The 27,704-nt window shown below is 46.8% G+C and overlaps 2 protein-coding genes across 2 annotated transcripts; both read left to right on the top strand.

Moving 5' to 3' along the window:
- Positions 1 to 15,369: 15,369 nt before the first annotated feature.
- Positions 15,370 to 17,788, top strand: LOC132870278 (uncharacterized). The gene is made up of 5 exons (XM_060903915.1): positions 15,370 to 15,711; positions 16,216 to 16,311; positions 16,564 to 16,672; positions 16,916 to 17,162; positions 17,386 to 17,788. The coding sequence occupies exons 1-5, from the start codon at positions 15,370 to 15,372 to the stop codon at positions 17,786 to 17,788; spliced, it is 1,197 nt and encodes a 398-aa protein (XP_060759898.1).
- A 333-nt stretch (positions 17,789 to 18,121) lies between these two features.
- Positions 18,122 to 20,007, top strand: LOC132870363 (uncharacterized). The gene is made up of 5 exons (XM_060904003.1): positions 18,122 to 18,257; positions 18,490 to 18,755; positions 19,101 to 19,272; positions 19,411 to 19,559; positions 19,742 to 20,007. The coding sequence occupies exons 2-5, from the start codon at positions 18,629 to 18,631 to the stop codon at positions 19,897 to 19,899; spliced, it is 606 nt and encodes a 201-aa protein (XP_060759986.1). The 5' UTR covers positions 18,122 to 18,257; positions 18,490 to 18,628; the 3' UTR covers positions 19,900 to 20,007.
- The last annotated feature ends 7,697 nt before the right edge of the window (positions 20,008 to 27,704 follow it).

Below are 27,704 nucleotides of genomic sequence, written 5' to 3'. Positions count from 1 at the left end.
TCCAGTTCAGGCCAATCTCCAGGGCCTGACCCACCTCAGGTTCAGAAGTTGGATAGTCTTCTGAGGAAGCATAAGGGTGTGTTTTCCCAGCATGACAGTGACTTTGGGTATACCACTACCGTGACGCACCACATTCAGACAGGCGATGCGAGACCAATTAAACAGAGGCATAGGCGTGTACCACCCCACATCTTTCAAGAATTTAAGCGACATGTGCAGGATTTGGTTGCACAAGGAGTCCTGAAGGAGAGCTGCAGCCCTTGGGCCTCTCCGGCCGTAATTGTTATTAAGCAAGATAACTCAGTTCGCTTCTGCTGTGATTATCGCAAGCTAAATAACGTAACATTAAAAGATGCATACCCGTTGCCAAGAGTTGAGGAGTCTTTGGATGCTCTTGGAAGAGCAAGGCTCTTTTCATCCTTGGACTTGACGGCAGGGTATTTTCAGGTAGCCGTTCACGAGGACGATCAGGACAAAACCGCTATCACCACACCATTTGGCCTATATCAGTGGACCAGAATGCCATTTGGCCTCTGTAATGCCCCTGCGACATTCCAGAGACTAATGGAGGTGGTGCTAGGTGATTTAGCGTTTGATGTCTTGCTGATATATTTAGATGATGTCCTCGTGTTCTCTACAGAGTTCGACAGTCATTGTGAAAAACTAGACCTTGTGTTCACGCACCTGGGCGAACATGGGCTGAAGCTAAAACCCAGTAAATGTTTCCTTTTGAAACCAGAGGTTCGCTTCTTGGGTCATATAGTTTCCGCGGACGGCGTTAGAGTGGACATGGAGAAGGTGGGCGTGCTTCACAATTGGCCTGTGCCTAAGAACGCAGGGGATGTGCGGCAAGTAGTCGGGTTCATGTCATATTATAGGCGTTTCATTCCAAATTTTGCCCAACTGGCAAGGCCACTACATTTCTTGATGGGAAAAAGAGTAAGGACAAGGGGTGCCAGCCTGTTCCTTTTGTGTGGAGTGAAGAATGCCAGGAAGCGTTCGATAGGCTAAGAGGCTCTCTCATGCAGGGATGTGATTTGGGGCTGGTGAAATTATCTGAAAATTTTAGCCGGGGGTCTGGGGGCCGCAGCGCCCTGGTGGGGGGACAAGGGGGGTGAAGCTCCTGGGTTCTGGGGTTTTCTGACTTAAAAATTATACTAAAATGGCAAGCAAACACACACACACAAAAAAAAAAACTTGTCATGATTAACAAATTCAAGCCAATTTAATGGTCAACATGCAACTCTGAGCCCCTATAGTAAATTCAATGATTCTTAACTGACAAAGCCAAAACATGAAACCTAAAAATGTCATTCTAAATTAAATCATCTGCATTAGAATAAATAGAAAATTGTATAAGGAAAAACAAAATTTATACTTTCAATTACTGTCGAAGTTGAACATACCTAAACGTGCCTTTTCAAACAAACATGATGCAACATAAGAATTCATCCACAAGTCTTCAGGAACTCTCAAAGAAAAAAGATGCTAGCATCCATGTCCAGTTCCAGCATATCAGTCACTTTTTTTCTGCAGTTTCTACTCTAGCAATGTCAACTTCATATACATAACTCTATAGTCTTCACTCACCAAAGGATAATCATAACTCCACAGTGTTCATTCACTTGAGGATATTCAGAACCCCAGTGTTCACTCACTTAAGGATATTCAAAACTACTATGTTCACTCACTTAGGTTTCGCTTCTATCCCGGGCTCCAGCCCGACTTTGCACACTCGTAGCTCGGGTAGGGGCCCGAACTTGACAGCCAGGGTCCTCTGCCCTCTCCCCAAAGAACCAGCGTGGGCAGGGCGCGCCAGCCCCACGCCTCGGGGCGAAGAGCCATGGTGCTCGGCTTCAGTTTCGCTTTCCAATCGGCGGCTCCTGCCCGACTTTGGACGCTCGTCGCTCGGGCAGGGGAGGTCCCAGCATCCCCAAACTTGACAGCCAGAGTCCTCTGCCCTCCCCCCAAAGAACCAGTGCGGGCAGGGCACGCTAGCCCCGCGCCTCGGGACGTAATTCGCCCCGAGGTGAGCGGCGGCGCTCCACTTAGGTTTCGTTTCTATCCCGGGCTCCAGCCCGACTTTGCACGCTTGTAGCTCAGGCAGGGAAGGTCCCAGCATCCCCAAACTTGACAGCCAGAGACCTCTGCCCTCTCCCCAAAGAACGAAATCGCTGAACAAATGTCTCACAGTCTTATGTCCAACGTCTGTAGCATAAGAATTCATAAGAATTCCAACCATTCCCAGCAGAACTTGTTTTTCACTATTCTGTCGATTTCTTTAACTCGATTTGCATCTTTACACTCGATCATGGAGACTGCCATCTTTCAACTCTTTGTTTGAAGCGAGCTTACGTACAGCTATCTAACAAGCGCGTTCATTGGTTGTTACAGAGCGATGGGCCAATCACGTACCTCGTTTCATCTCAATGATGGAATTACTGAAAGTCGGAATGAATAGGATACGAATGAGGATTTTTGAGCAAAAAATCGGAAAATTTTTTTTTTCAAATTTTGAGGTGAAAAAGCGGAATTCCGCGAATTCGCGGAAAAAAAAAAATCACATCCCTGCTCATGTCATCCCCTATACTTGCGTATCCTGACTTTTCACTTCCCTTTGTGCTCACTATGGATGGGAGTATGCTCGGGTTGGGGGCAGTACTCAGCCAACGCCAGGAGGGGGTAGAGCGGGTTATCACGTTCGCCAGCCGGGGTCTGAGGGGTTCCGAGCGAAATGACAAAAATTATAGTGCATTTAAACTTGAGCTATTAGCCCTTAAATGGGCAATAACTGAAAAGTTTAGGGACTTCCTCAGGTACTCCAGATTTACTGTAGTGACTGACCATAACCCCTTACGCTACCTGGAGACCGCTAACCTCGGCACGGTGGAACAGAGGTGGGTCGCTCAATTGGCTGAGTATGATTTTGAAGTACATTATAAGCCGGGGAGGGAGAACACAAATGCAGATGTGTTGTCGCGGCTCCCTCAACCACAGGAGCCTGAGGTCGCTGATACTGAGAAAGATTTCTTGATTATTCAGGCTGATGAAGTACGAGCCTGTTTGTGGCCTGGACAGGTGTCCCGCCAAGCTACTGTCACAGCAAAAGTTCATGGGCATAGCTGGGACGAACTTCAGCAACTTCAGGCGAACGACCCTGTCGTGGGTCTCATGGCTAAGTACGCAAAGAGTATGTCCCGGCCCACTAAAAGTCAGCTAGGAGAAATGACTCCCGAATTGAAGTGACTGGCCTCACAGTGGGATCGCCTGAGAATCCATCATGGCGTTCTATTCCGTTCAATTTGTGACCCCAGAGACGGGGAAGAACTACACCAGCTCGTGTTACCCGATACTCTACGGAGACATGTGTTCGGCGTGGAACATGAGCATGGGGGCCATTTTAGTGAGAGAGGTACCTTGGCACGAATGAGACGAAGTTACTACTGGCCCTCAATGAGCCGTGATGCACAAGATTGGGTGAAACAGTGTAAACATTGTGCACTGGCAAAAGACATATTTCCAAAAACCCGAGCCCCAATGACCTGTACTAATGTGATGGCACCTCTGGAGGTGTTGGCCATGGATTACACTCGATTGGAGATGTCAGTGGGGGGTTATGAGAATGTTTTAGTTTTAACCGACATGTTTACACATTTTACAATTGCGGTACCCACTAAAGACCAATCTGCAAAAACTACAGCTAAGGCAATAGTCAAGCACTGGTTTGTGTATTATGGCTGTCCCTCCAGGCTGCACTCTGATCAGGGCCGCAGTTTTGAAGCCAGTGTCGTGAAAGAGCTATGTCACCTCCATGGCATTTCCAAGAGTCGTACAAGCCCATACCACCCTGAGGGCAATGCTCAATATGAGCGATTCAATAGAACGATGCACGACATGCTTAGAACGCTGACACTGGAGAGGAAACAGAATTGGAAGGAGTATCTTCCTGAGCTAGCTTATAATAGCCACGTCCACTCCTCCACAGGATACTCCCCGTTCTACCTTCTTTTTGGGAGGGATGCGAGACTGCCTCAGGATATCTTGGGGGGAAGAGACCTGGAGCACAGTGATGTTGACAATCTTGATGATTGGGTCCTTGACCATCATGAGAGGTTGAAGGTAGCAGCGGAGGCAGCTCGAGGTGCCACCCAGGAGGCCTCATGGCGGCATAAGCGGTTGTACGACCAGATGTCACGCGCAGCACTTGTCAGGCCTGGTGATCGGGTTCTGTTGAGAAACCAAGAGGGAGGAACAAAATTCAAGACAAATAGGAATCCGGGCCATACCTAGTTGTTAAACAGAACCATCCTGACTTACCCGTTTTCACAGTCAAACCAGAAGCTGGGGGGGCACCCAAAGTAGTACATCGAAATCAAATGAAGCATTGCACCTTTCAGACACCTACTAGGCGGGCAGTTGCACCTAGGCATGAGAGGGCTACACACAGTTCGGACACAAACAATGTGGAGCTAGTTTACATTCCACACACTTCTCAAAATGCACCCACATCAAATGAAGGTATGGGGGGTGGTCAAGAGGAGGAAGTGGGAGTTGACCAAGACACCGTCTTCAAGCCCGAGTTAGATGAAGTACCTAATAATGGGGGAAAAGTAGACTCTGATGTTAGTTCTGGGAAGGGTTTGGTTATCAAGGGTCAGTCGGAGGATGCAGATGACTCAGACAATAAGCCAGTTCGGGAGACACGCCCCCAGAGAAGCACTAGAGGTCAACTACCTTTGAGATACCGTGATACCTAACTTGTAATGTGGTGTTTGTTTGTTTTTTTCCCTTTTGGAGTATGTATCCTGCTCAGTATTTACCAAAGTTGAGAATGTGAGGGTGTGTATATCAGGGTTCTTGCAGGATTCAGTAAGTTAAATTTTAGACCTTTTTTAGACTTTTTAAGACAATTATGAAAAATTTTTCGACCAACACGAAGCATTACAACCTGCCCTACCCCCGCCCTTCCCAAAAAAAGACAAAAGAGTTCAATTCTCAAAACAAAGTAATTTGTATTGGTAAACTGACTGTCAGGGATACAAACTGATTGTGTGCTTATTTGTCATATGGCAACATTAGTACATTATGTCACATAGCAACAAAAGTACAAGACAATAGAGTGATGCATACAATCTATACAATATCCAAGTTCCGAATCCTCGGATTGACCAACCTGAAGGATTACAGCCCCCCCCCCCCCCCCCAAAAAAAAAAAAAAAAACGACCAAAAAATCAGTTCAATTCTCAAAAACAATGTAATTTTGTATTGCGTCTGTAATTGCGTCTGACAATCAAGTAGAAGACAATTTCTAGTGATACATACAACCTATACAACCATATATCTGAGTTCCTCTCCTTTAGCACTGATCTCAGCTTCAAGGGCTTTCACTTCAGCAACTTTTTCTTTTTGTGCCCTTCTGAGGGCATTAGACTTTGAAAGTAGCTGAGCCATCTTGGAACCAGCTCTGCTCTCCGCTTCTTCAGCGAGTGCATCTGCCTCCCTGGCAAGACAGGAGGACACATCTTCCAGGCTCATCTTCCTCTTCTTCAGGTCCTCCAGAGCCTGCTCTGCCAGCTTCCTCTTCTGGCCCTGGGCTTCCTTCTCTTTTCTAACACGCTCCTGATCCAGAAAGAGTCTGTATTTTGACCGAGCTGCACCCACAGATGCCATAAGTTCCTTGGTGAGGGGAACCTGAGTGACACCTCCATGCATCGCAACAAAGTCACATATGAGCCTTCGGGCAACAATCATGTCCTCTTGAATGTTTTCAGTCAGTATTTCTTTGTTCACTGAAAATCCCCTTTCAACAGAGGCCTGGCCATGGGAAAGCAGCAGCAGCTTCTGACAAAAACCCCAAGCAGCAGGATAAGGACAGCTTAACTGCTCACACAAGAAGGTGTCTAGGCGTCTCTCGAATGGTTTGAAGGCAAGAAATGCTTCGTTTACCACTAGTGATCAGCAGATGGCGCTGAATGACCACTGAACAACTGTGGGAAATGATGCCCAACACAAAATGAATACAGGGTGACATACTGTATGTCAACTGCCCAGTGCTTTAACACTGAATAAACTCGTTTTTATGAGATGAGCCTTGCTTCTTAAAAGTTGAGTTGAAAGGTGGAAAATGAGCAAAACTGCAACAACTCAGCACACTAGATGCATTAAACAAAGAAATCTACATGTAGAAATCAATTCATTCACGTATTTACACATTCTCCAATTCACTGATGAAAAAGATTAGCACTTAACACATTACATTACACACAAAACATATTACTAATGGACATTTTCCCCATGGAGGTAGCAAGTTATCAAGAGAGTGTGAGCAGAACACAGCTTACACGGGCAAACTTAAGTCCCACCTTTTCGACGTAAAAAACCCCACTTGTTTATACAGCTCACTTACTTGTATGTGCGTCAGAAGGTCCTGTGCGGTTCCATGACCCATGAATTGAGAGTCCATGTAACGCGACTGCACCTCTGCATTGCTCCAGAAACGAATGTGGAGGTTTGGATTTTGCTGTTTGGATTTGGTCGATGTGTTGAAGCTCTCGTCAAACATTAGCACATACTGGCCGCTAATTGACTTCACCAGCTCTCTTTTTATAAAGTCTGCCAGGCCGAATCTTGCAATATAGGCGATCTTGTTAGGTCCGCAGGCGAACGTTTTGGCAATCGTAGAATCAGGAAACATTGCCTGGAAAAGGCCGTTAATGTTGCTGCTGCTGTTGTATGATAGATGAGAGGTCACTGTGTGTAGAATCCAAAGTACCTCAGCTTTTGATGTCTCCGTGGACCCGAAAGTCACCTGACTTATTTGGCGAATGTTGGCTGGGATACTGACAAAAAGCTTGAGATCGGCTGGCGACATTGCGAGCTCTTCACAGCAATCTGATGTTTTCCAGCTTTAGCGTGGGACTCCAGGGCCTTCACACCTAAAGTCCCCAACTGAATTATTTTCCTGCAGACTTTGCAGCGAGCCGCATGCCTATCACCTGCTGCGGCTTCTAACCAGTTTCGAAATTCTTCACGTTCAAGCCAAGCTTCATTAAACTGACACTTTCCCATTTTACTCACTATTATTCGACACGCTATCCACACTCTTCATCGCACTGCCAACACAACCGCTAACCTTCTCTGACTGCCACAGACTGCATAAACTCGGCGGGAACTTATGGCCCTTTTCCACTACCCTTTTTCAGCTCACTTCAGCTCGCTTCAGCTCACTTCAGCCCGACACGGCTCGCGTTTCGACTACCAAAAACCAGCACGACTCAGCTCGCTTCAGCCCTGCTTAGCCCCTAAAACTCGCACTGTTTTGGAGTGGGGCTAAAGCGAGCCAAGCCGTGCCGAGTGAGGCTGGGGGCGTGAGCAGACACTCCCCTGTGCACTGATTGGTGAGGAGGCGTGTCCTCACATGCCCACACACGCCCCACGAGCGCGCTGGGATCTGTAAACACCGCAAACCCGGAAGAAGAAGAATTACGAATTACGAGAATTTCTGAAGCCTTATGCGCCTCGCCTCATCTATACGCTCTTGCCAGTATCTGTCCGCGTTGTCGGTGACAACAAGCCACAGCACCAAGACCAGCAACACTAACGACTCCATGTCCTCCATGTTTATTGTTTACTATTCGGGTCGTGAGACTACCGCTTAAAAGCTCACTGAATCAGTGACATACAGAGCATCGTGGACGAGTTCGCGGAGCGCAAGGCTCGTCGTATGCCCTTCAAATAATGCGCGCAGTAGGCTATTGATGTTTTATTATGAGCCATGTACAGTATGTCGCCTAATGTTTTTTTGTTTCTGAGTTACATGTTCGTTTGAAGGACTTAATGTACAAAATAACATAGTTGCACCCCGTAGTGTTGAAATTGGTAAACACAGTGCATTCAGTGAGGTTTGCACCGCCCTCCTTTTATTTCTGACTCTTCCTGTCACCGTTGCAACCTCTGAGCGCTCATTCGTATGCCCTTCAAATAATGTGCGCAGTATAGGCTATTGATGTTTTATTATGAGCCATGTACAGTATCCTAATGTTTTTTGTTTCTGAGTTACATGTTCGTTTGAAGGACTTGATGTACTAAATAACATAGTTGCACCCGGTAGTGTTGAAATTGGTAAACACCGCAGTTGCGGACATTTTGTAGCCTAAAATGATGTTATGATAAGCTTTAATAAAGGGCCCGGTCATTTGCCACGCCCCCGGCCCGGCTCTGACTTGTTCCGCCACTGTCACTGATGTCACTGTTTGCGCTGCTTAACGACATCACATGACGTCCACCCACTTTCGCTAACTCCACCCAATGTGTCCACCCACTTCCAGCCAGCACGGTTCAGCGCGGTTGTAGTCGAAATGCAACTCCAACAGCCCCGCTCAGCTCGACTCGGCACGGCACGGCTCAGCCGCGTTTGTAGTGGAAAAGCGGCATTAGAAGGTAGAACTACGGTAGGCGTAGAGGACAAACTGGACCGTTGCATACTTACCGCGATCATCAGTGATTGAAGTTTTTGAGCAGGCAGACAACAACGCAACCGGCACATTTTTATTAATGTTTTGCAGGCACTTCTAGGAACGGACTGAGCGGATGTAAGAATTTTAGACTTGGATAAATAAAATTTTAGACCTGGGATGAAAATCCCCTCCTAGAACTGCCACCTTATTGTGGTGGAGGGGTTTGTGTGCTTGAATGATCCTAGGAGCTATGTTGTCGGGGGCATTATGCCCCTGTTAGGGTTTCCCAAGGCAGACAGGTCCTAGGTGACAGGCCAGACCAAGAGCAGTTCACCAAAAAACCCCTATGGAGAAAAAATCCAGGACCGTGACGTCGCCCGGTAGGACGCAGCCAGGGCCCCACCCTGGAGCCAGGCCCGGGGTTGGGGCTTGTATGCGAGCGCTTGGTGGCCGGGCCTTTGCCCATGGGGCCCGGCCGGGCTCAGCCCGAAGAGGTGACGTGGGCCCGACCTCCTGTGGGTTCACCACCCACAGAGGTAGCAGTAGGGGTTTGGTGCAGTGTGGATTGGGTGGCAGTCGAAGGCAGGGGCCTCGACGACCTGATCCCCGGACACAGCGGCTGGCTGTTGGGACATGGAATGTCACTTCGCTGGGGGGGAAGGAGCCTGAGCTTGTGCGGGAGGTTGAGAGGTACCGGCTAGAGATAGTCGGGCTCACCTCCACGCACAGCTTGGGCTCTGGAACCCAGCTCCTCGAGAGGGGCTGGACTTTCCACTTCTCTGGAGTCGCCCGTGGTGAGCGGCGGCGGGCTGGTGTGGGCTTCCTTATAGCTCCCCAGCTCAGCCGCCATGTGTTGGAGTTTACCCCAGTGAACGAGAGGGTCGCCTCTCTGCGCCTTCGGATTGGGGAGAGGGCTCTTGCTGTTGTTTGTGCCTACGGGCCAAATAGCAGTATAGAGTATCCAGCCTTCTTGGAGTCCCTGGGAGAGGTACTGAGGGGTGCTCAGACTGGGGACTCCATTGTGCTACTGGGGGACTTCAATGCTCACGTGGGCGATGACAGTGACACCTGGAGGGGCGTGGTTGGGAGGAACGGCCTCCCCGATCTGAACCCAAGTGGTGTTTTGTTATTGGACTTCTGTGCTAGTCACAGTTTGTCCATAACGAACACCATGTTCGAGCATAGGGGTGTCCATAAGTGCACGTGGCACCAGGACACCTTAGGTCGGAGGTCGATGATCGACTTTGTAGTCGTGTCATCTGATCTCCGACCCTATGTCTTGGACACTCGGGTGAAGAGAGGGGCTGAGTTGTCAACTGATCACCACCTGGTGGTGAGTTGGATCCGCTGGCGGAGGAGGAAGCTGGACAGACCTGGCAGGCCCAAACGTATGGTGAGGGTCTGCTGGGAACGTCTGGCCGAGCACTCTGTTGGGGAGGTCTTTAACTCCCACCTCCGGGAGAGCTTTTCCCAGCTTCCGAGGGAGGCGGGGGACATTGAGTCTGAGTGGACCATGTTCTCTACCTCCATTGTGGATGCAGCTGTTCGGAGCTGTGGCCGCAAGGTCTCCGGTGCCTGTCGTGGCGGCAATCCCCGAACCAGGTGGTGGACACCGGAAGTAAGGGATGCCGTCAAGCTGAAGAAGGAGTCCTATCGGGCCATGTTGACCTCCGGGACTCCTGAGGCAGCCGATGGGTATCGGCAGGCCAGGCGTGCTGCAGCTCGGGCAGTTGCGGAGGCAAAAACTCGGAACTGGGAGGAGTTCGGCGAGGCCATGGAGAAGGACTATCGGTCGGCCTCGAAGAAATTCTGGCAAACCGTCCGGCGCCTCAGGAGGGGGAAGCAGTACTCTGCCAACACTGTTTACAGGGCGGGTGGGGAGCTGTTGACCTCGACTGGGGACATTGTCGGGCGGTGGAAGGAATACTTTGAGGATCTCCTCAATCCCACCGTCATGTCTTCCACTGAGGAGACTGAGGCTGATGACTCAGAGGTGGACTCGTCCATTACCCAAGCCGAAGTCACTGAGGTGGTTTGCAAGCTCCTCGGTGGCAAGGCACCGGGGGTGGATGAGATCCGCCCTGAGTATCTCAAGTCTCTGGATGTTGTGGGGCTGTCTTGGTTGACATGCCTCTGCAACATCGCGTGGCGGTCGGGGACAGTGCCTCTGGAGTGGCAGACTGGGGTGGTGGTCCCTCTTTTTAAGAAAGGGGACCGGAGAGTGTGCTCCAATTATAGGGGAATCACACTTCTCAGCCTCCCAGGGAAAGTTTACTCCAGGGTACTGGAGAGGAGAATTCGACCAATAGTCGAACCTCGGATCCAGGAGGAACAATGCGGTTTTCGTCCTGGTCGCGGAACACTGGACCAGCTCTATACCCTTCATAGGGTGCTCGAGGGTTCATGGGAGTTTGCCCAACCAGTCCACATGTGCTTTGTGGATCTGGAGAAGGCATTCGACCGTGTCCCCCATGGTATTCTGTGGGGGGTGCTTCGGGAGTATGGGGTTTGGGGCTCTTTGCCAAGGGCTGTCTGGTCCCTGTACGAACGGAGCAGGAGTCTGGTTCGCATTGCCGGCAGTAAGTCAGACCTGTTCCCAGTGCATGTTGGACTCCGGCAGGGCTGCCCTTTGTCACCGGTTCTGTTCATAATTTTTATGGACAGAATTTCTAGGCGCAGCCAGGGGCCGGAAGGAATCCTGTTTCGGAACCACAGGATTTCATCTCTGCTTTTTGCGGATGATGTTGTCCTGTTGGCTTCTTCAAACCAGGACCTTCAGCATGCACTGGGGCGGTTTGCAGTCGAGTGTGAAGCGGCTGGGATGAGAATCAGCACCTCCAAGTCCGAGGCCATGGTTCTCGACCGGAAAAGGGTGGCTTGCCCTCTCCAGGTTGGTGGAGAAGTCCTGCCTCAAGTGGAGGAGTTTAAGTATCTCGGGATCTTGTTCACGAGTGAGGGAAGGATGGAGCGTGAGATCGACAGGCGGATCGGTGCAGCCTCCGCAGTGATGCGGTCGCTTTACCGGTCCGTCGTGGTGAAGAAGGAGCTGAGCCAAAAGGCGAAGCTCTCAATTTACCGGTCGATCTACGTTCCGACTCTCACCTATGGTCATGAGCTTTGGGTAATGACAGAAAGAACAAGATCGCGGATACAAGCGGCTGAAATGAGTTTCCTTCGCAGGGTGGCTGGGCGCTCCCTTAGAGATAGGGTGAGAAGCACAGTCACTCGGGAGGAGCTCGGAGTAGAGCCGCTGCTCCTCCACATCGAGAGGAACCAGCTGAGGTGGCTCGGGCATCTTTTTCGGATGCCTCCTGGACGCCTCCCTGGGGAGGTGTTCCAGGCATGTCCCCCCGGGAGGAGGCCCCGGGGAAGACCCAGGACACGCTGGAGGGACTATGTCTCTCGGCTGGCCTGGGAACGCCTCGGTGTTCTTCCCGAGGAGCTGGCCGAGGTGTCTGGGGAAAGGGAAGTTTGGGCTTCCATGCTTAGACTGCTGCCTCCGCGACCCGGTCCTGGATAAGCGGAAGAAGACGAGACGAGACGAGACCTGGGATGAAAATGGGTTTTTTAGACATTTTAAGGCCTAAAATTTAACTTTCTGAATTTTAGACTTTTTTAGACCCCGCGGGAACCCTGGTATATTGAGTAATGCGATGCTTGTGTTTTCTGTTAATAGAGATCTTGCATGTGACGTCACAGCCGATCCAGATTGTGACAGACGCCATCGTGTCGGTCAAACGCCATATTCCGCCTTCTACTTCTGGTTCTACTTCTGCTTTTACTTCTACCTTTTCTTCTGGAAAACCCTACTATATACAATTCTACTACAACGGCTGTAGCTACAAGCTCTCCCTACCTGTGCACGGTTTTTATGTTTTTTGTGTGTATTTTTGCGTGTTGTTCGTCTGTACCGGACTTCAATATCCACTACAACCGTATGGACTTACTGGACATTGATTTCCAGCAGAAAATGACGGTTTGTAGCGATTTCCATCGCATGCACAACATTCCGGATGAGAAAAAAAAAACATTCCGGACGAGACCAGATTGCGAGACCAGCGGGGTCTCCGTGGATTGTTATCGGAAGTAAAGCGAAGGAGGCGGCGCCGGGAGCCGAAGCAAAAGCTACTCAAACCTCCACTGCCAAGCCTCTACCTCTCCAACGCCAGATCCATGTAAACAACATGGACGATTTGGAATTACCTTATTCTATAATCGGCTGGTCAGTGCTATACTCAATACTTAAGTGACTTACCCATCCAGTGAGGATCATTTTCTTGCTTACAAGATGCCACATCTGAGTCGCTGACAAATCCTGAATTTCTGTAGAGATAACTGTGCAGAGATTTATAAGCACGCAGTGCTTCACCACTGAACAGCGAGGGAAAGTTGATGAGGTAATCATACAGGTCCGGGTATTCCGCTGGCAGTTCAAAATCCGGTCGTGAAAACTCCGTCTGGAAAGCCATAAGGGTCACAAATCTGTAGATCGTTTATTTTAGACATATATCTAGTTATCTGTTCATTAGAAAAATGAGCCGTGTAGTCCGTCGGTTGAAATTGATCCATTCTGTACACGAGTGCAGCAGTATTCAGCGGTGTTTTTGACCGACACGATGGCGGTTGTGTACTTTCCGGTCACGTGACTGCAAGATCTCTATATCTGAACTCTATTCTTTTCTGACAGTGTCTCTGTTGCCTAAGGAGAAGTCTCTGGTATGGCAGGGTTTGAAGGGGGGAATGTGGCGGATATAAGAGGTGTGCGTGTATTTTTCCTCTTTCTGTAATTTGTTTTTTTTAAATTAAGAATCCCTAATATGAATGCATTCATAACCAGTAGCCAATCAGCGGGTAGGAATGCGATCGGATGCGTGAGAGCCAGAAGTGACACAACAAGAAAAACTAAACAGGAAGTAGAGCAGAAGGTACGTGGCGATAACATTGAGTGCCACGGTGTATGTGAAGCCCGAAAGACAGAAGCGGAGCGTTTGTTTTCTGCAACGACTAGTGACTGCCAGAGGTGCCTTGGAGTGCGTAGCCAAGAAGCGTTGGTACACCTGCCGAGGAGAGGGGCTCAGAGTCGTGAAGGGGTTCGTTTGCCTAGACTTCGCTTGCTAAGCAGTTTGCAGTTCCCTGCCAACCAGAGACTAATCCAGCGGTACGAGGTGAAGTAATCCTGTGGGATCGTAGTGACAATTTTGTGCCATTTGTTAGCCACAGCCTAGTCGAGACTGCAGCTATTGTCTCGCCTGATCTAAATTGTTTGACGCACACTAGTAGCGTTGTTGAAGACAGGCATTATTCATGTTTAATTTGTTACTTTATCTATGAGGACTGAAAGTAAGGCTTTCGTTTGCTGCTCAGCCATCCACCTGTGCATGTGTGGGTGGAGTTTTTTCGTTGGACAATTGAACTGCTGAAGGACGTTTTCATCGGCGCAAAGCCATTTTGCTTTAAAACTAAAAGACTGTTGTTGTTTGCCCTGCGAGTGCAACTGTTGCTCGTGAAGAAGAACTGAACATTGCCGTTAAGAGCTGAGGTGAATTGGATACCTGGGTTAAGGCTACGCGCCATTCAATTTGTCATTATAGCTTCCTAACTTCCTTGTGTAAGTTTCCTTTGAGTTTTGTATGCATTTTGAACTAAACTTAATGGTTGAATATTAAGATAATGTTAGTTATAACTGAGCGCTCAGGTTAGGGTTAACAGTGAGTACAAAGTAAATTCAAACAGATAAAGGGGAGTTGATTATATTGTTTTCTAAATTTATTTTTTTCTATCTCTCCATTTCTCTACCTTAATTAGACAGTTCTGCTTATTAAATATCCATTTTGAATTTGAGTATTGCCCAAGTGGTGTACTTATTGTGTGTGTATAACTTCTCTGGAGTAGGGGGTGTGTCATCCGATACTGCCAGGGCATTGTGATTTGGGGCCGTGCAGGGTAAGTCTTTCACATATACAGACACTGAATTTTGTTCACTATCCTTTAGGTTATCACTGCGACATTTAATTTAAAATCACTAAAGCCTTTATAATATACCCTTTTGTGTAAACTAGGTTCGAGTTAGTAGGCTTGGTGGGTCACACACTTAAATCTGTTTCCTTCCAACCCTCTAGAAGGCATTACTTTCCTTTACTAGCGGACATAGGTACTGTCCATTACATTTTGGCGTCTTACGAACAGGATCATTCCTTTGTAGCCTTGCAAAGTATTTCCCATCATGTCTGAGATGGAAGAGTTAAGAGAACAGTTTGAGGCCTTACAAAAGATGGTGGCGGACCAGTCGGCCAAGCTTGGGGAAAAGGCAGCGCTCCTTGATCAGGCCAGACAAGATCATAGGGAGGCACTGTCAATGGCAAAGACAGTCGTTGAACAACAGACCAAGACTCCATCGACGTTGTATATACCAAGGGAGAGAAAATGCTCTGACTTTACTGGCAATCCATCCCAAGGTGAACCCTGTGTAGAGGAGTGGATAGCATCTATGAAATCGTCATTTAAGATTGGCAGAATTCCAGAGGAGGACAAGCTGGAGTGGCTGAGGCAACACCTCAAGGGTGAAGTAAAACTGACTGTTAAAGGTCAGCTAAGTTAAAAAAACAAAATTCCACGGTGATCCAAATGTGTTTTCATGTATCCAGAGAGATACCTTACATTTCTGAGCGTGATTTTGTGAATGTGCACTAATTGCTGGAAAGCGGTATTTCATCTGTTTTTCAGGACCCAAAGCTCCACCCTTCAAAAAATAAACTTACGAGCACGAGATAGGTCACGCGACCTCGTGACGTATGTTTCAGAATAACACGGTGGCATAGTCGTTGCACCTGGACTGAAGTGCTGAAAGTAATTTGAGTTGATTTAGTTACTTACAAAGACTGAGTCCAGAGTTTTCGCCTACAGTCCCCAGCCATGCCTACTCGGTGTATAATCACAGGTTGTGGCAATACATATAAAGACGGGATAAGCTTTCATCGCTTCCCCAAAGATGAGACCATCAAAAAGGCATGGGTCAAGAAGGTGAGGCTGACGCGAGCGAAATGGAAGGGACCATCGGCCTCCAGCTCAGTGTGCAGTGAACACTTTGCTGACTCAGACTTTCAGGACTCGGGGAGCTATTACACGCAATTCGGCATGAGGAAAAAAAAAAAACTCCTGAAGTCCACAGCCATACCCAACGTAACGCTGGGAGTAAAGCGCTCACCAAAACCTCAGCCAACAAGATCTGCTTGGATGAAGAGAGAGAGGAAGAGGGTAAGTTGATGTTCCATACATTTATCTTCTCATATGGGCTTCGATGAAAAATATTGTGCGTGTGGGACATGTTGGACATGTAGCCTATCTAACAGACGAGTGGCAGTAGACCACTAGGCTAGTTCAGTTGTTGGCGGTGGATTTATGTTTACGTTTATTATAATCCCAACTCGTTTATTAGGCCAGTTGGCTAATTCATGCTCGTGACCCACTGTGTCCCGCTAAACTGAAGTGGACGTTCTCGGCGAGACTATAATTCAGTCCTCCTCCTTATTAGCATCATCAAATATTTGTCCTGTTGAATGGGTGTAAGCCTTTGCTCCAAATCCTGTTGTTACTAAAATTACGTGCACACGTGTATCGAGATTCATAAACTTTTCAGCAGTGCAGACTTCTTTCTATGGCCGTAATAGTTTACAACTCTCATAACGTACAGATGGAAGACTAGCTGCTTACTGTTACGAATCTGTCTATATTATTCCCTCTTGTCCTATTCATATTCAGGTGTTGGAAGAAGCACTTTCAGGTGTGCAAACCGACCAGGCTCCTCCACATCAATCCGAGTCAGAACATGAACCGGGATGCAGCAGTTGGATTGAGGTAAACATCACCTAATGTTACAGGGAATCTGTATAATAAACCTTGTATATCATTGCTGGTCTTATTCTGCTTCCCTTCATCAAAAAGAAAATGTTGTGCTACATTATGAAAACACTACTGCAGTGATTTCGACACAATAACCCAGCATATTGCAAAAAATACTGCACTTGCAACGCAGTGTTTTTCACAAGGCTATTTTGATTGTGAATGTCATTATTATGAATGTTATTGCTATGTCCTTTTCTGCAACAGCAAACTGACACTAGCGGGCAATCTAGCCAGTCTGCCGGTACCCAGACATGGGTCCCTACCAGTTCTACGGGAACCCAAACATGCAGGTCTGCCACATCATATGCAAAGCGTAAGTCTGAATGAAATTTTCTAAACATGTACCTAAAAAGTACACCACAGTCACGTTACAGTTTGAATAAACAAGAAAATGCACATGTAGTATTGACAATGTGGAAGTCAGTCTGACATCAGTCTTCCAAAGGATGACCACATATCTTTAGTGCAGACATTCATTATGTCATGATGTGAAAAATGTGAAAGCCATGGCTCATTATTGTCATGTATTTGTCTCATTTCATTTGTCTTTATACAGGTATCCAGGTGTCAGTACAGACACGTGATGCTTGGACACAATACATTGCACTGGATGTGACTGGAAGGAGCAGAGGGAGCCTTTGCGACCTGTCAGAGGAGGAGAAAGACCAGATGGACATTGAAGAGGCGAGGGAGGAGGAGAAAGGCGCAATATCTTCCGACTTCACACCTGGCGGTGATTCCGACCCTGAGTCTTCTGATAGCCAAAGCATGCCTGAGAGACCCACACAAAGGCTTCAGAAATTGTACGTATGAAGCATTTCATATAATACTTAGTCCATAGCATAGTAAAACAAAACCCAGAAAACCGAACCATCGTCATGAATTCACCCCAATACACTGATTCACTAAGTCACCGATGTGTGATGTTTTAGGATTCTGTTACACAATCTGGACGACATATAGAAAACTACTACTGAGTGACAATGATTTGTCATGTTTATCATACTGTATATCCTGTCATTGCAGACAAGGTGAAAGAGCTCCTTCAGTCGAAGTGAGGCACAACAGGCTTATTCCTCCCCATGAGGACACTAAGTACATTGTGTTTGAGACAAAGCTCCTGGACCTCTTCAAGCTCTGCTGGGATTGCAGGTCAGGCAATGTCTGCATCAGCAAAAGACTCATGGGCACACTACTGATTATAACTGTGGAGTGTTACTCATGCACCAGCACAAACAAGTGGGAAAGCCAGCCTTTCTATCAAAGTCGTCCAGCAGGAAATTTGCTGCTATCTGCTGCAACTCTATTTGCTGGAGGAAGCTGGACGATAATGCGGCGCATCCTTTCCCATCTAAGACTCGTTTGTATTGCTGACCAGACCTTCTATACCATCCAAAGAGACATCCTGCAACCAGCCATTGAGTGCTGATGGTCAGAGGAACAACAGAGAGTCGTTGGACAGCTGCAGTCAACCGGTACCCCTCTTGTTATCGCCAGCGATGGATGGGCTGACAGCCCAGGCCACTCTGCCAAATTTGGGGTGTACACTGGACTGGAGGCCACCCTCAACAAGATTGTCGATCTGGAGCTGGTGCAGGTATTATGTCTTTTCATTCATTATTGATTTTACTAAATATGCACATATTACACATTGTAAGGCGTTCCGTCTTTTACATTAGGAAGTTTGTTTTGATATCTTTCCATTTCCCAGAGCAATGAGGTTATGTCCTCATACCATATGGAGCTCGAAGGATTCAAAAGACTCCAGGGTTTCCTGTCTCACCATGGACTGCAGATTGGTAAACTGATCACCGATCACCATCGTCGACTGGCCAAGCATGTCAGGGAAAACCTACCACACGTCTTGCATACGTATGATGTCTGGCATATAGCAAAAGGTAAACAATGTGTGTTTTTGGAGTCACAAACATTTGCATGAAAACACCACATGGAAAAATCTGATCTAGTACTTTTAGATTCTTTCATATGTCATGTTTACACACAGTAGAAAGTGTCATTTGATATTCTTTACTTACACCTTTGTTACATATAACTATCCCCTGTGACTTCTAGACATGTTCTCTTATTTCACCTGGCGATTATATATTCTGTTCTCTGGTTTATCAACAGCTGTCCAAAAGAAAGTCCATGCCCTCGCTAAACAGAAGAACTGTGACGATCTTCTTGGTTGGGAGAAGAGCATCAACAACCATGTGTATTGGGTTGCATCTTCAACTCAGGACCAAGAAGAGGAGCTTCGTGGTGCAAAATGGAATTCCTTGGGAAACCACATACAGGGGACACTCAGGACATACACTCTGGACATTCAGCCATCTTCCCAACCTGTCTTCATGGAGACCTACAGGAAGAAAGAGCCAAGAATTGGCTCAAGCCAGGTAAATGTAGTATTTCAGCTTCATCTGTCTTGACCTATCCTAAACAGGAATATACTATGAAATAATATATCATAACATCCTCTGAGCTGGCCAGGAGACCAGGGAACCTATAATGTCCTTCAAAATAGTGAAGCCCCGTGCATTGAAATTGATTACAAAAGTTAGATATAGTTGTCTAGACATAGCTATCTAGTAATAAGTTATGTTATAGCTGTAATATGAAAATGACATCCTCCTCAATCACCAGCCATGCTCCAAACCATGTTTGATAAGCCATGTTAATAAAAAGTAGACTTGTATTGTTCTGTATTCTCATGACATCTTGTGTACTCTTGTTCTGTCCAGGCACAAAAGTGGCCGAAAAGTTTGATGACGTCATCAATAATACAACCTTGGTGAAGGACATCAAGAAAATGCCATCAGGTCACCAGACATCATCTCTCGAATCCTTCCATAGTGTCATCAATCAATTTGCGCCAAAAATGAAGTCGTACAGATATCATGGCATCCTCAGCAGGTAAGTTCATACCTCTCGCTAATCTTGATAACTCAGAATGTTGCTGTTTTCATGCTGATAATAGATAACATCACATTCAGTATCAATATTAACAGCATCAACAAAATCATTGTTTCTTTCCTATCATTTCTATCTCAGGATTCATTTGGCAGCACTACACTACAACGCAAACAGTGACAGAGAGCAGGCAAGGACAAGTAAAGGGGACCTACACTATAGTATTCGAAAACCAAAGTACAAGCCAGGAAGTGCTTCAGCTAAGCCAGTCAAAGAACCATGCAACTACTGTAAGTCAAAGGTGGAAAATGTCACGTTATGTAGGTTGTGATTTCCCCCATACATTTGTCACATATTAGCTTTGCACTGATTTGTAAAATGCTTTACCTAGTGTTACAAAACAGACAGCCCACCAAAACTAAAAGCAGTAATCTTCTTTTGAATGTTTGACACGTTTTTTTAATGTGTGTAGCCTATGTTGAGGAACTCATGGCTGATGTATCGGAGCAAGACTTTGACACTTCACCACCAGAGAGGCAGCCATCACCACCACCTTTGAGCAGCGGCCATGTGTACCCCCCCAAAGAGGAGATAATCCGATGCCATCACAGCCGATTTTCCAAAAAATGATTGTATTGTGCTGTATGTACACATCAGAGAAACTTTTGATGGGCAAATGTGTGTCATGTATGATCTTGTGCCTTTTTGGGTCTTTGAAAACTTTTTCAGTTCTGTTTCAACACCATACATATTTATTATTATTGTTATCATTGCTGAGGTTATTTCAGGCAAGTGTTAGTGTTGATTATGGACATATAATGTATACACTGGATTGGGAAGGATTGCTGTGTGAATCCTTTGCCCAGGTCTTTGGACCTCTGGTTTGTCTTTGTTATAGGGTTAACAAATGCATTATAACAAATAAATCTGATTCAAGTATACATTCAAACGTCTTTATTTGCCACATTACACCACATCCTGGAAACCTGTATATTCAGTGGATGGGAATGTCTCCTGGATCTTTGTGACTGCACGGGATGGCAGTGGAATGCGAACATGACGGCCTAGGTACTCCCAGCACCATCTAGCCAGCTGCCGATATGCAGTATGTCTGAATTTCCTGTAAATTCAATGTACTTTGTGAATTTACTTTGTGTGTGGTTTTATTATTATTATTATTATTATTATTATTATTATTTTACTACAGTAGTGATGACTTTAGCTGCAGCAATACATGAAATCTCTGCACTTTTGTTACCAATCAGAGTTCTAGGGGGACAACTCACTCATTTTCAGATGGATCCTGCCTTGCATGCCCACCCTACTGCTGCACATACTGGTAGTGTGCTGTCTCCAGTACCCATCTATCCAGGCAGACTGTTTGAAAGCCTGGGTGAGACGTGATGCACTCTAGTTGTGCATTCTGTTGCTCATTGTAGGCTTGTATTTTTGCAGCCACTTCGGGGATCTCTCTGCAGCACACTGATTCGACGGCAGTCGGCATTGACGCACAGGCAGAGCATGTGCACCTGTGTCACGGAGTGAAAATAGTCAACCTACAAATCAGGGCGTTGAAATAATAACATCTTATTTGCTACACAGGCCTACACCTTTCGTGACACAATGGAAAACAATGCACAATACAATGTGTCCCTTTTATTTCGATCCTTATCGATCATTTCCACAAAAACTGCAGGGACTTCAGGTACTTTCTGCATTGTATTCTGAAACATAAGTCATCACCTGTTGTCCAATCAGAAAGGGATCTTTTGTAACTTCACTAAAAATATACGATTTTGAGAAGAACAACTTTCTTGCTTTACTTCCAAGTCGGGTTTTGTGTTTTTAGGTAAGAATAAACATATTATGAAAGTTAATTTTTTTAACTTAGTTGACCTTTAAGTTCCTGCTAAGCGAAGACGATACCGATGTTGAGAAGGTTTTCAAAGTTCTGGAAGACACATATGGTGATAAAGTCCCTGTTGGCACTCGTCTCAGAGAGTTTTACGATAGGAAACAGTTGGCAGGAGAAAAGATACGAGCGTACGCCTATGACCTACAAGAGAAACTCCGTAGGCTGAAAAGGCGGGCTCCAGCACGAATCCAAGACAAAGACAAAATGCTAAAAGAACAATTCGTACTAGGTCTTCGAGACAACCTCTTACGACGTGAAGTAAAGCGACAGGATAAAGAAAAGCCGACTCAGTCATTCCTTGACTTGATGGATGCAGCCATAACATGGTCTGAGGAAGAAGAGGGGGCCTCCACCGTTGATGCAGCCAGGGGTCCAGTGCGAGGGGCCGTCCACGCCACCAGTGCTGAGGACACATCTCCGTTAATGCTGAAGTCACTCCATGAGGCTATCCAAAACCTTGCTGCCCGTCAAGAGGAGCTCTTTAAAGCCGTTCACGGAGTGGAGCAGGGCACTCCACCCGCTAGACCGGTTAGGCCTCCTTTAAGAGACAGTGAGGGATGGCTTATTTGCTATACTTGTAATCAACCAGGTCACACAAGCCACAATTGCCCACAGGGTAAGCCAGCAGGCCATAGGGTGAAAATGGCAGCTGTTGCCACTTCGGATGGGAGTCACACTGACAGTGATAATCAAAGTCATGGTGGCCCCACCTCAGCTGGCATTAGAGCTGTCAAAGTTGCCAATGAGGAGCCAGGCCCCAAAACTTCAACCAGCGCATTTGGCGAGTGCTTTACCCTTGATGTTCTGATAGATGGCGTAAAGACCAGTTGCCTCTTAGACACTGGGTCGGAGGTCACAACCATCCCCTAGAGCTATTTCAGAGAGCATTTTCAAGGGACAGAATGTTCTCTGGGGATAGATTAGGGATAAAATTAGCTCATGTTTTAAGTCGTTCAAATTCTGTAAAGCTGCTTTGCGACAATGTTTATTGTTAAAAGCGCTGTACAAATAAACTTGATTTGATTTGACCAGCCAAATGGGTACGCCTAACTGTCGCTAATGGTATTGAAATTCCAGTGGTGGGGTGTTTAGAGGCGGACATTGAATGTATGGGCAAACTGTTAAAGGGTCGATGCATCTTCGTGTTGAAGGATAGCTGCAGTAGCCTTAAAGAAAGAAAAGCAGTGCCTGGTATTTTGGGAATGAATGTGATCGGAGAGCTGAAGGGTTTCCTGACAGATTTCAAGGGTATTAAGAAGTTGGATCGAGGTACACCATGGGTAGGCCAGGCTAGTCTAAGTCGCGTGTTGGCTACCATTGAGGAGGGGGATCGGTGTGTGGGGCCTAATGGATGGATTGGATTCATGAAAGTAGCGGGGAAACAGGCTGTCACAATTCCTCCGCGGAGTGAAAAGGTAATAGAGGGTCGTTGTCGGATACCCCCAAGGGTGAAGAGTAAGGTACTTATTGAGGCATCCCCCAGTGCGAACCTCCCTCGCGGTCTACTAGTGGCTAACGTACTTGCTCAGACTGCTGAGGGAAAGGTCCCAGTGCGTGTGCTCAATTCAAGCGAGAAAGCCATAACACTGTTTCCAAGATGCAGGGTGGCGGAGTTGAGCAAGCCAGATACCATCTTATCGAAGGAGATGGTGTCCGTCGAGGAGCTGAATGGGGAGCTGTTCGTGAAAAAGGTCAGCTATGAGGAAGCCCCATTCGTAGGGGGGTACACCCAATTTGCGGAGGGAGACACACCCCTGTCCATTCCAGTTCAGGCCAATCTCCAGGGCCTGACCCCACCTCAGGTTCAGAAGTTGGATAGTCTTCTGAGGAAGCATAAGGGTGTGTTTTCCCAGCATGACAGTGACTTTGGGTATACCACTACCGTGACGCACCACATTCAGACAGGTGATGCGAGACCAATTAAACAGAGGCATAGGCATGTACCACCCCACATCTTTCAAGAATTTAAGTGACGTGCAGGATTTGGTTGCACAAGGAGTCCTGAAGGAGAGCTGCAGCCCTTGGGCCTCTCCGGCTGTAATTGTTATTAAGCAAGATAACTCAGTTCGCTTCTGCTGTGATTATCGCAAGCTAAATAACGTAGCATTAAAAGATGCATACCCGTTGCCAAGAGTTGAGGAGTCTTTGGATGCTCTTGGAAGAGCAAGGCTCTTTTCATCCTTGGACTTGACGGCAGGGTATTTTCAGGTAGCCATTCACGAGGACGATCAGGACAAAACCGCTGTCACCACACCATTTCGCCTATATCAGTGGACCAGAATGCCATTTGGCCTCTGTAATGCCCCTGCGACATTCCAGAGGCTAATGGAGGTGGTGCTAGGTGATTTAGCGTTTGATGTCTTGCTGATATATTTAGATGATGTCCGCGTGTTCTCTACAGAGTTCGACAGTCATTGTGAAAAACTAGACCTTGTGTTCACGTGCCTGGGCAAACATGGGCTGAAGCTAAAACCCAGTAAATGTTTCCTTTTGAAACCAGAGGTTTGCTTCTTGGGTCATATAGTTTCTGCGGAGGGCATTAGAGTGGACATGGAGAAGGTGGGCGTGCTTCAGAATTGGCCTGTGCCTAAGAACGCAGGGGATGTGCGGCAAGTAGTCAGGTTCATGTCATATTATAGGCGTTTCGTTCCAAAATTTGCCCAACTGGCAAGGCCACTACATTCCTTGATGGGAAAGAGTAAGAAGGACAAGGGGTGCCAGCCTGTCCCTTTTGTGTGGAGTGAAGAATGCCAGGAAGCGTTTGATAGGCTAAGAGGCTCTCTCATGTCATCCCCTATACTTGCGTATCCTGACTTTTCACTTCCCTTTGTGCTCACTACGGATGGGAGTATGCGCGGGTTGGGGGCAGTACTCAGCCAACGCCAGGAGGGGGTAGAGCGGGTTATCGCGTTCGCCAGCCGGGGTCTGAGGGGTTCCGAGCGAAATGACAAAAATTATAGTGCATTTAAACTTGAGCTATTAGCCCTCAAATGGGCAATAACTGAAAAGTTTAGGGACTTCCTCATATACTCCAGATTTACTGTGGTGACTGACCATAACCCCTTATGCTACCTGGAGACCGCTAACCTCGGCGCGGTGGCACAGAGGTGGGTTGCTCAATTGGCCGAGTATGATTTTGAAGTACATTATAAGCTGGGGAGGGAGAACACAAACGCAGATGTGTTGTCGCGGCTCCCTCAACCATAGGAGCCTGAGGTCGCTGATACTGAGAAAGATTTCTTGATTATTCAGGCTGATGAAGTACGAGCCTGTTTGTGGCCTGGACAGGTTTCCCGTCAAGCTGCTGTCACAGCAAAAGTTCATGGGCATAGCTGGGACGAACTTCAGCAACTTCAGGCAAACGACCCTGTCGTGGGTCTCATGGCTAAGTACGCAAAGATTATGTCCCGGCCCACTAAAAGTCAGCTAGGAGAAATGACTCCTGAATTGAAGCGACTGGCCTCACAGTGGGATCGCCTGAGAATTTGTCATGGCGTTCTATTCCATTCAATTTGTGACCCCAGAGACGGGGAAGAACTACACCAGCTTGTGTTACCCGAAACTCTGCAGAGACATGTGTTCGGCGTGGAACATGAGCATGGGGGCCATTTTGGTGAGAGAGGTACCTTGGCACGAATGAGATGAAGTTACTACTGGCCCTCAATTAGCCGTGATGTACAAGATTGGGTGAAACAGTGTAAACGTTGTGCACTGGCAAAAGACATATTTCCAAAAATCCGAGCCCCAATGACCTGTACTAATGTGATGGCACCTCTGGAGGTGTTGGCCATGGATTACACCCGATTGGAGATGTCAGTGGGGGGTTATGAGAATGTTTTAGTTTTAACCGACATGTTTACACGTTTTACAATTGCAGTACCCACTAAAGACCAATCTGCAAAAACTACAGCTAAGGCAATTGTCAAACACTGGTTTGTGTATTATGGCTGTCCCTCCAGGCTGCACTCTGATCAGGGCCGCAGTTTTGAAGCCAGTGTCGTGAAAGAGCTATGTCACCTCTATGGCATTTCCAAGAGTCGTACAAGCCCATACCACCCTGAGGGCAACGCTCAATGTGAGCGATTCAATAGAAGGATGCACGACATGCTTAGAACGCTGACACCGGAGAGGAAATGGAATTGGAAGGAGTATCTTCCTGAGCTAGTAATGGCTTATAATAGCCACGTCCACTCCTCCACAGGATACTCCCTGTTCTACCTTCTTTTTGGGAGGGATGCGAGACTGCCTCAGGATATCTTGGGGGGAAGAGACCTGGAGCACAGTGATGTTGACAATCTTGATGATTGGGTCCTTGACCATCATGAGAGGTTGAAGGTAGCAGCGTAGGCAGCTCGAGGTGCTGCCCAGGAGGCCTCATGGCGGCGTAAGCGGTTGTACGACCGGACGTCACGCGCGGCACTTGTCAGGCCTGGTGATCGGGTTCTGTTGAGAAATCACCAACCAAGAAGGAGGAACACAATTCAAGACAAATAGGAATCCGGGCCATACCTAGTTGTTAAACAGAACCATCCTGACTTACCCGTTTTCACAGTCAAACCAGAAGCTGGGGGGCACCCAAAGTAGTACATCGAACTCAAATGAAGCATTGCACCTTTCAGACACCTACTAGGCAGGCAGTTGCACCTAGGCATGAGAGGGCTACACACAGTTCGGACACAGACAACGTGGAGCTAGTTTACATTCCACACACTTCTCAAAATGCACCCACATCAAATGAAGGTATGGGGGGTGGTCAAGGGGAGGAAATGGGAGTTGAACAAGACACCGTCTTCGAGCCCGAATTAGATGAAGTATCTAATAATTTGGAAAAAGTAGACTCTGATGTTAGTTCTGGGAAGGGTTCGGTTATTGAGGGTCAGTTGGAGGGTGCCAGTAACCTAATCAATATAAAATTAGATCATACTGATTGTACAGCTGCTGCCAGCACCTTTGATCTAAAGGTGGGGCTATTAAATATTAGATCTCTTCCATCTAAAGCGCTAATGGTTAATGAACTCATTACTTATCAGGAGTTTAATGTACTTTGTTTAACTGAAACATGGATTAAGCCAAATGAATATATAGCAGGCAGCACGGTGGTGTAGTGGTTAGCACTGTCGCCTCACAGCAAGAAGGTCCTGGGTTCGAGCCCCATGGCCGGCGAGAGCCTTTCTGTGTGGAGTTTGCATGTTCTCCCCGTGTCCGCGTGGGTTTCCTCCGGGTGCTCCGGTTTCCCCCACAGTCCAAAGACATGCAGGTTAGGTTAACTGGTGACTCTAAATTGACCGTAGGTGTGAATGTGGGTGTGAATGGTTGTCTGTGTCTATGTGTCAGCCCTGTGATGACCTGGCGACTTGTCCAGGGTGTACCCTGCCTTTCGCCCATAGTCAGCTGGGATAGGCTCCAGCTTGCCTGCGACCCTGTAGAACAGGATAAAGCGGCCAGAGATAATGAGATGAGATGAATATATAGCATTAAATGAAGCGAGTCCTCCTGGATACAGTTATATACACCAGCCTCGTCTAACTGGCAAGGGAGGAGGCGTTGCGGTTATTTATAATGATTACCTAGGTGTAACACAAAAACCTGGTTATAAATTTAATACATTTGAAGTTCTTCATACTCATATAATGTATGTCGCCTCGAAAAATAAGTCTACCCAGTTAATTCCATTGCTTATTATTTACAGGCCCCTGGGGCCATATTCTGAGTTTCTTTCTGAATTTGCAGATTTTATCTCAGATCTGGTTATTTCCTTAGACAAAGCTTTAGTTGTCGGAGATTTTAATATTCACTTCGATAACCCAGAAGACCCTTTAAAAACAGCGTTTGTGTCCATCTTAGATTCAGTAGGGATTAAGCAGAATGTCATAGGACTGACCCATAATGGTGGTCACACCCTTGATCTAATACTAACATTCAGATTAAACGTAGACAATATAGTCATACTTCCACAGTCTGAAGTTATCTCAGATCATTATCTCATCTCATTCAAACTATGTCTGAGTAATAATATATGCACCTCACCATGCTACTGTATTAAACGTACTTTCACGTCAACTACTGCACAGAGCTTTATAAATGATCTCCCAGAGTTGTCAACTTTGATTGGGTCACTGTCAGCCCCTGCAGAACTTGATCAGGCAACTGAATGCTTAGAGTCAACATTCCGCCATACTTTAGATAATGTAGCTCCTCTAAAAAGGAAAATGGTCAGAGACAAAAAATTAGCACCCTGGTATAATGATGACACTCGCACATTAAAACAGACCACTCAAAAATTGGAATGTAAATGGCGTCAAACAAAATTGGTAGTGTTCAAATTAGCTTGGAAGGAGAGCTTCCTGAAGTATAGAAAAGCTCTTAGTGCTGCGAGATCAACATATTTTTCCTCCCTAATAGAAGATAACAAAAATAATCCTAGATTCTTATTTAATACTGTAGCAAAATTAACCAGGAATAAGTCCACTATTGACACATGCACACCTGTAGTATGTAGTAGCAATGACTTCATGAATTT

This window comes from Neoarius graeffei, chromosome 22 (genome assembly GCF_027579695.1).
Source record: "Neoarius graeffei isolate fNeoGra1 chromosome 22, fNeoGra1.pri, whole genome shotgun sequence".
Lineage (NCBI taxonomy): Eukaryota > Metazoa > Chordata > Actinopteri > Siluriformes > Ariidae > Neoarius > Neoarius graeffei.
Note: the sequence above shows the minus strand (reverse complement) of the source record. Positions and strands in the feature narration are given on the sequence as shown.

Bases quoted from the DNA above. Each gene is read 5' to 3' on its own strand.
- LOC132870278 (XM_060903915.1), top strand. From the start codon at position 15,370: ATGCCTACTCGGTGTATAATCACAGGTTGTGGCAATACATATAAAGAC. The intron at 16,312-16,563 runs GTAAACATCACC...TTTCTGCAACAG, and splicing joins GATGCAGCAGTTGGATTGAG to CAAACTGACACTAGCGGGCA. The intron at 17,163-17,385 runs GTACGTATGAAG...CTGTCATTGCAG, and splicing joins ACACAAAGGCTTCAGAAATT to ACAAGGTGAAAGAGCTCCTT.
- LOC132870363 (XM_060904003.1), top strand. From the start codon at position 18,629: ATGGAATTCCTTGGGAAACCACATACAGGGGACACTCAGGACATACAC. The intron at 19,273-19,410 runs GTAAGTTCATAC...TTTCTATCTCAG, and splicing joins TATCATGGCATCCTCAGCAG to GATTCATTTGGCAGCACTAC. The intron at 19,560-19,741 runs GTAAGTCAAAGG...TAATGTGTGTAG, and splicing joins CAAAGAACCATGCAACTACT to CCTATGTTGAGGAACTCATG.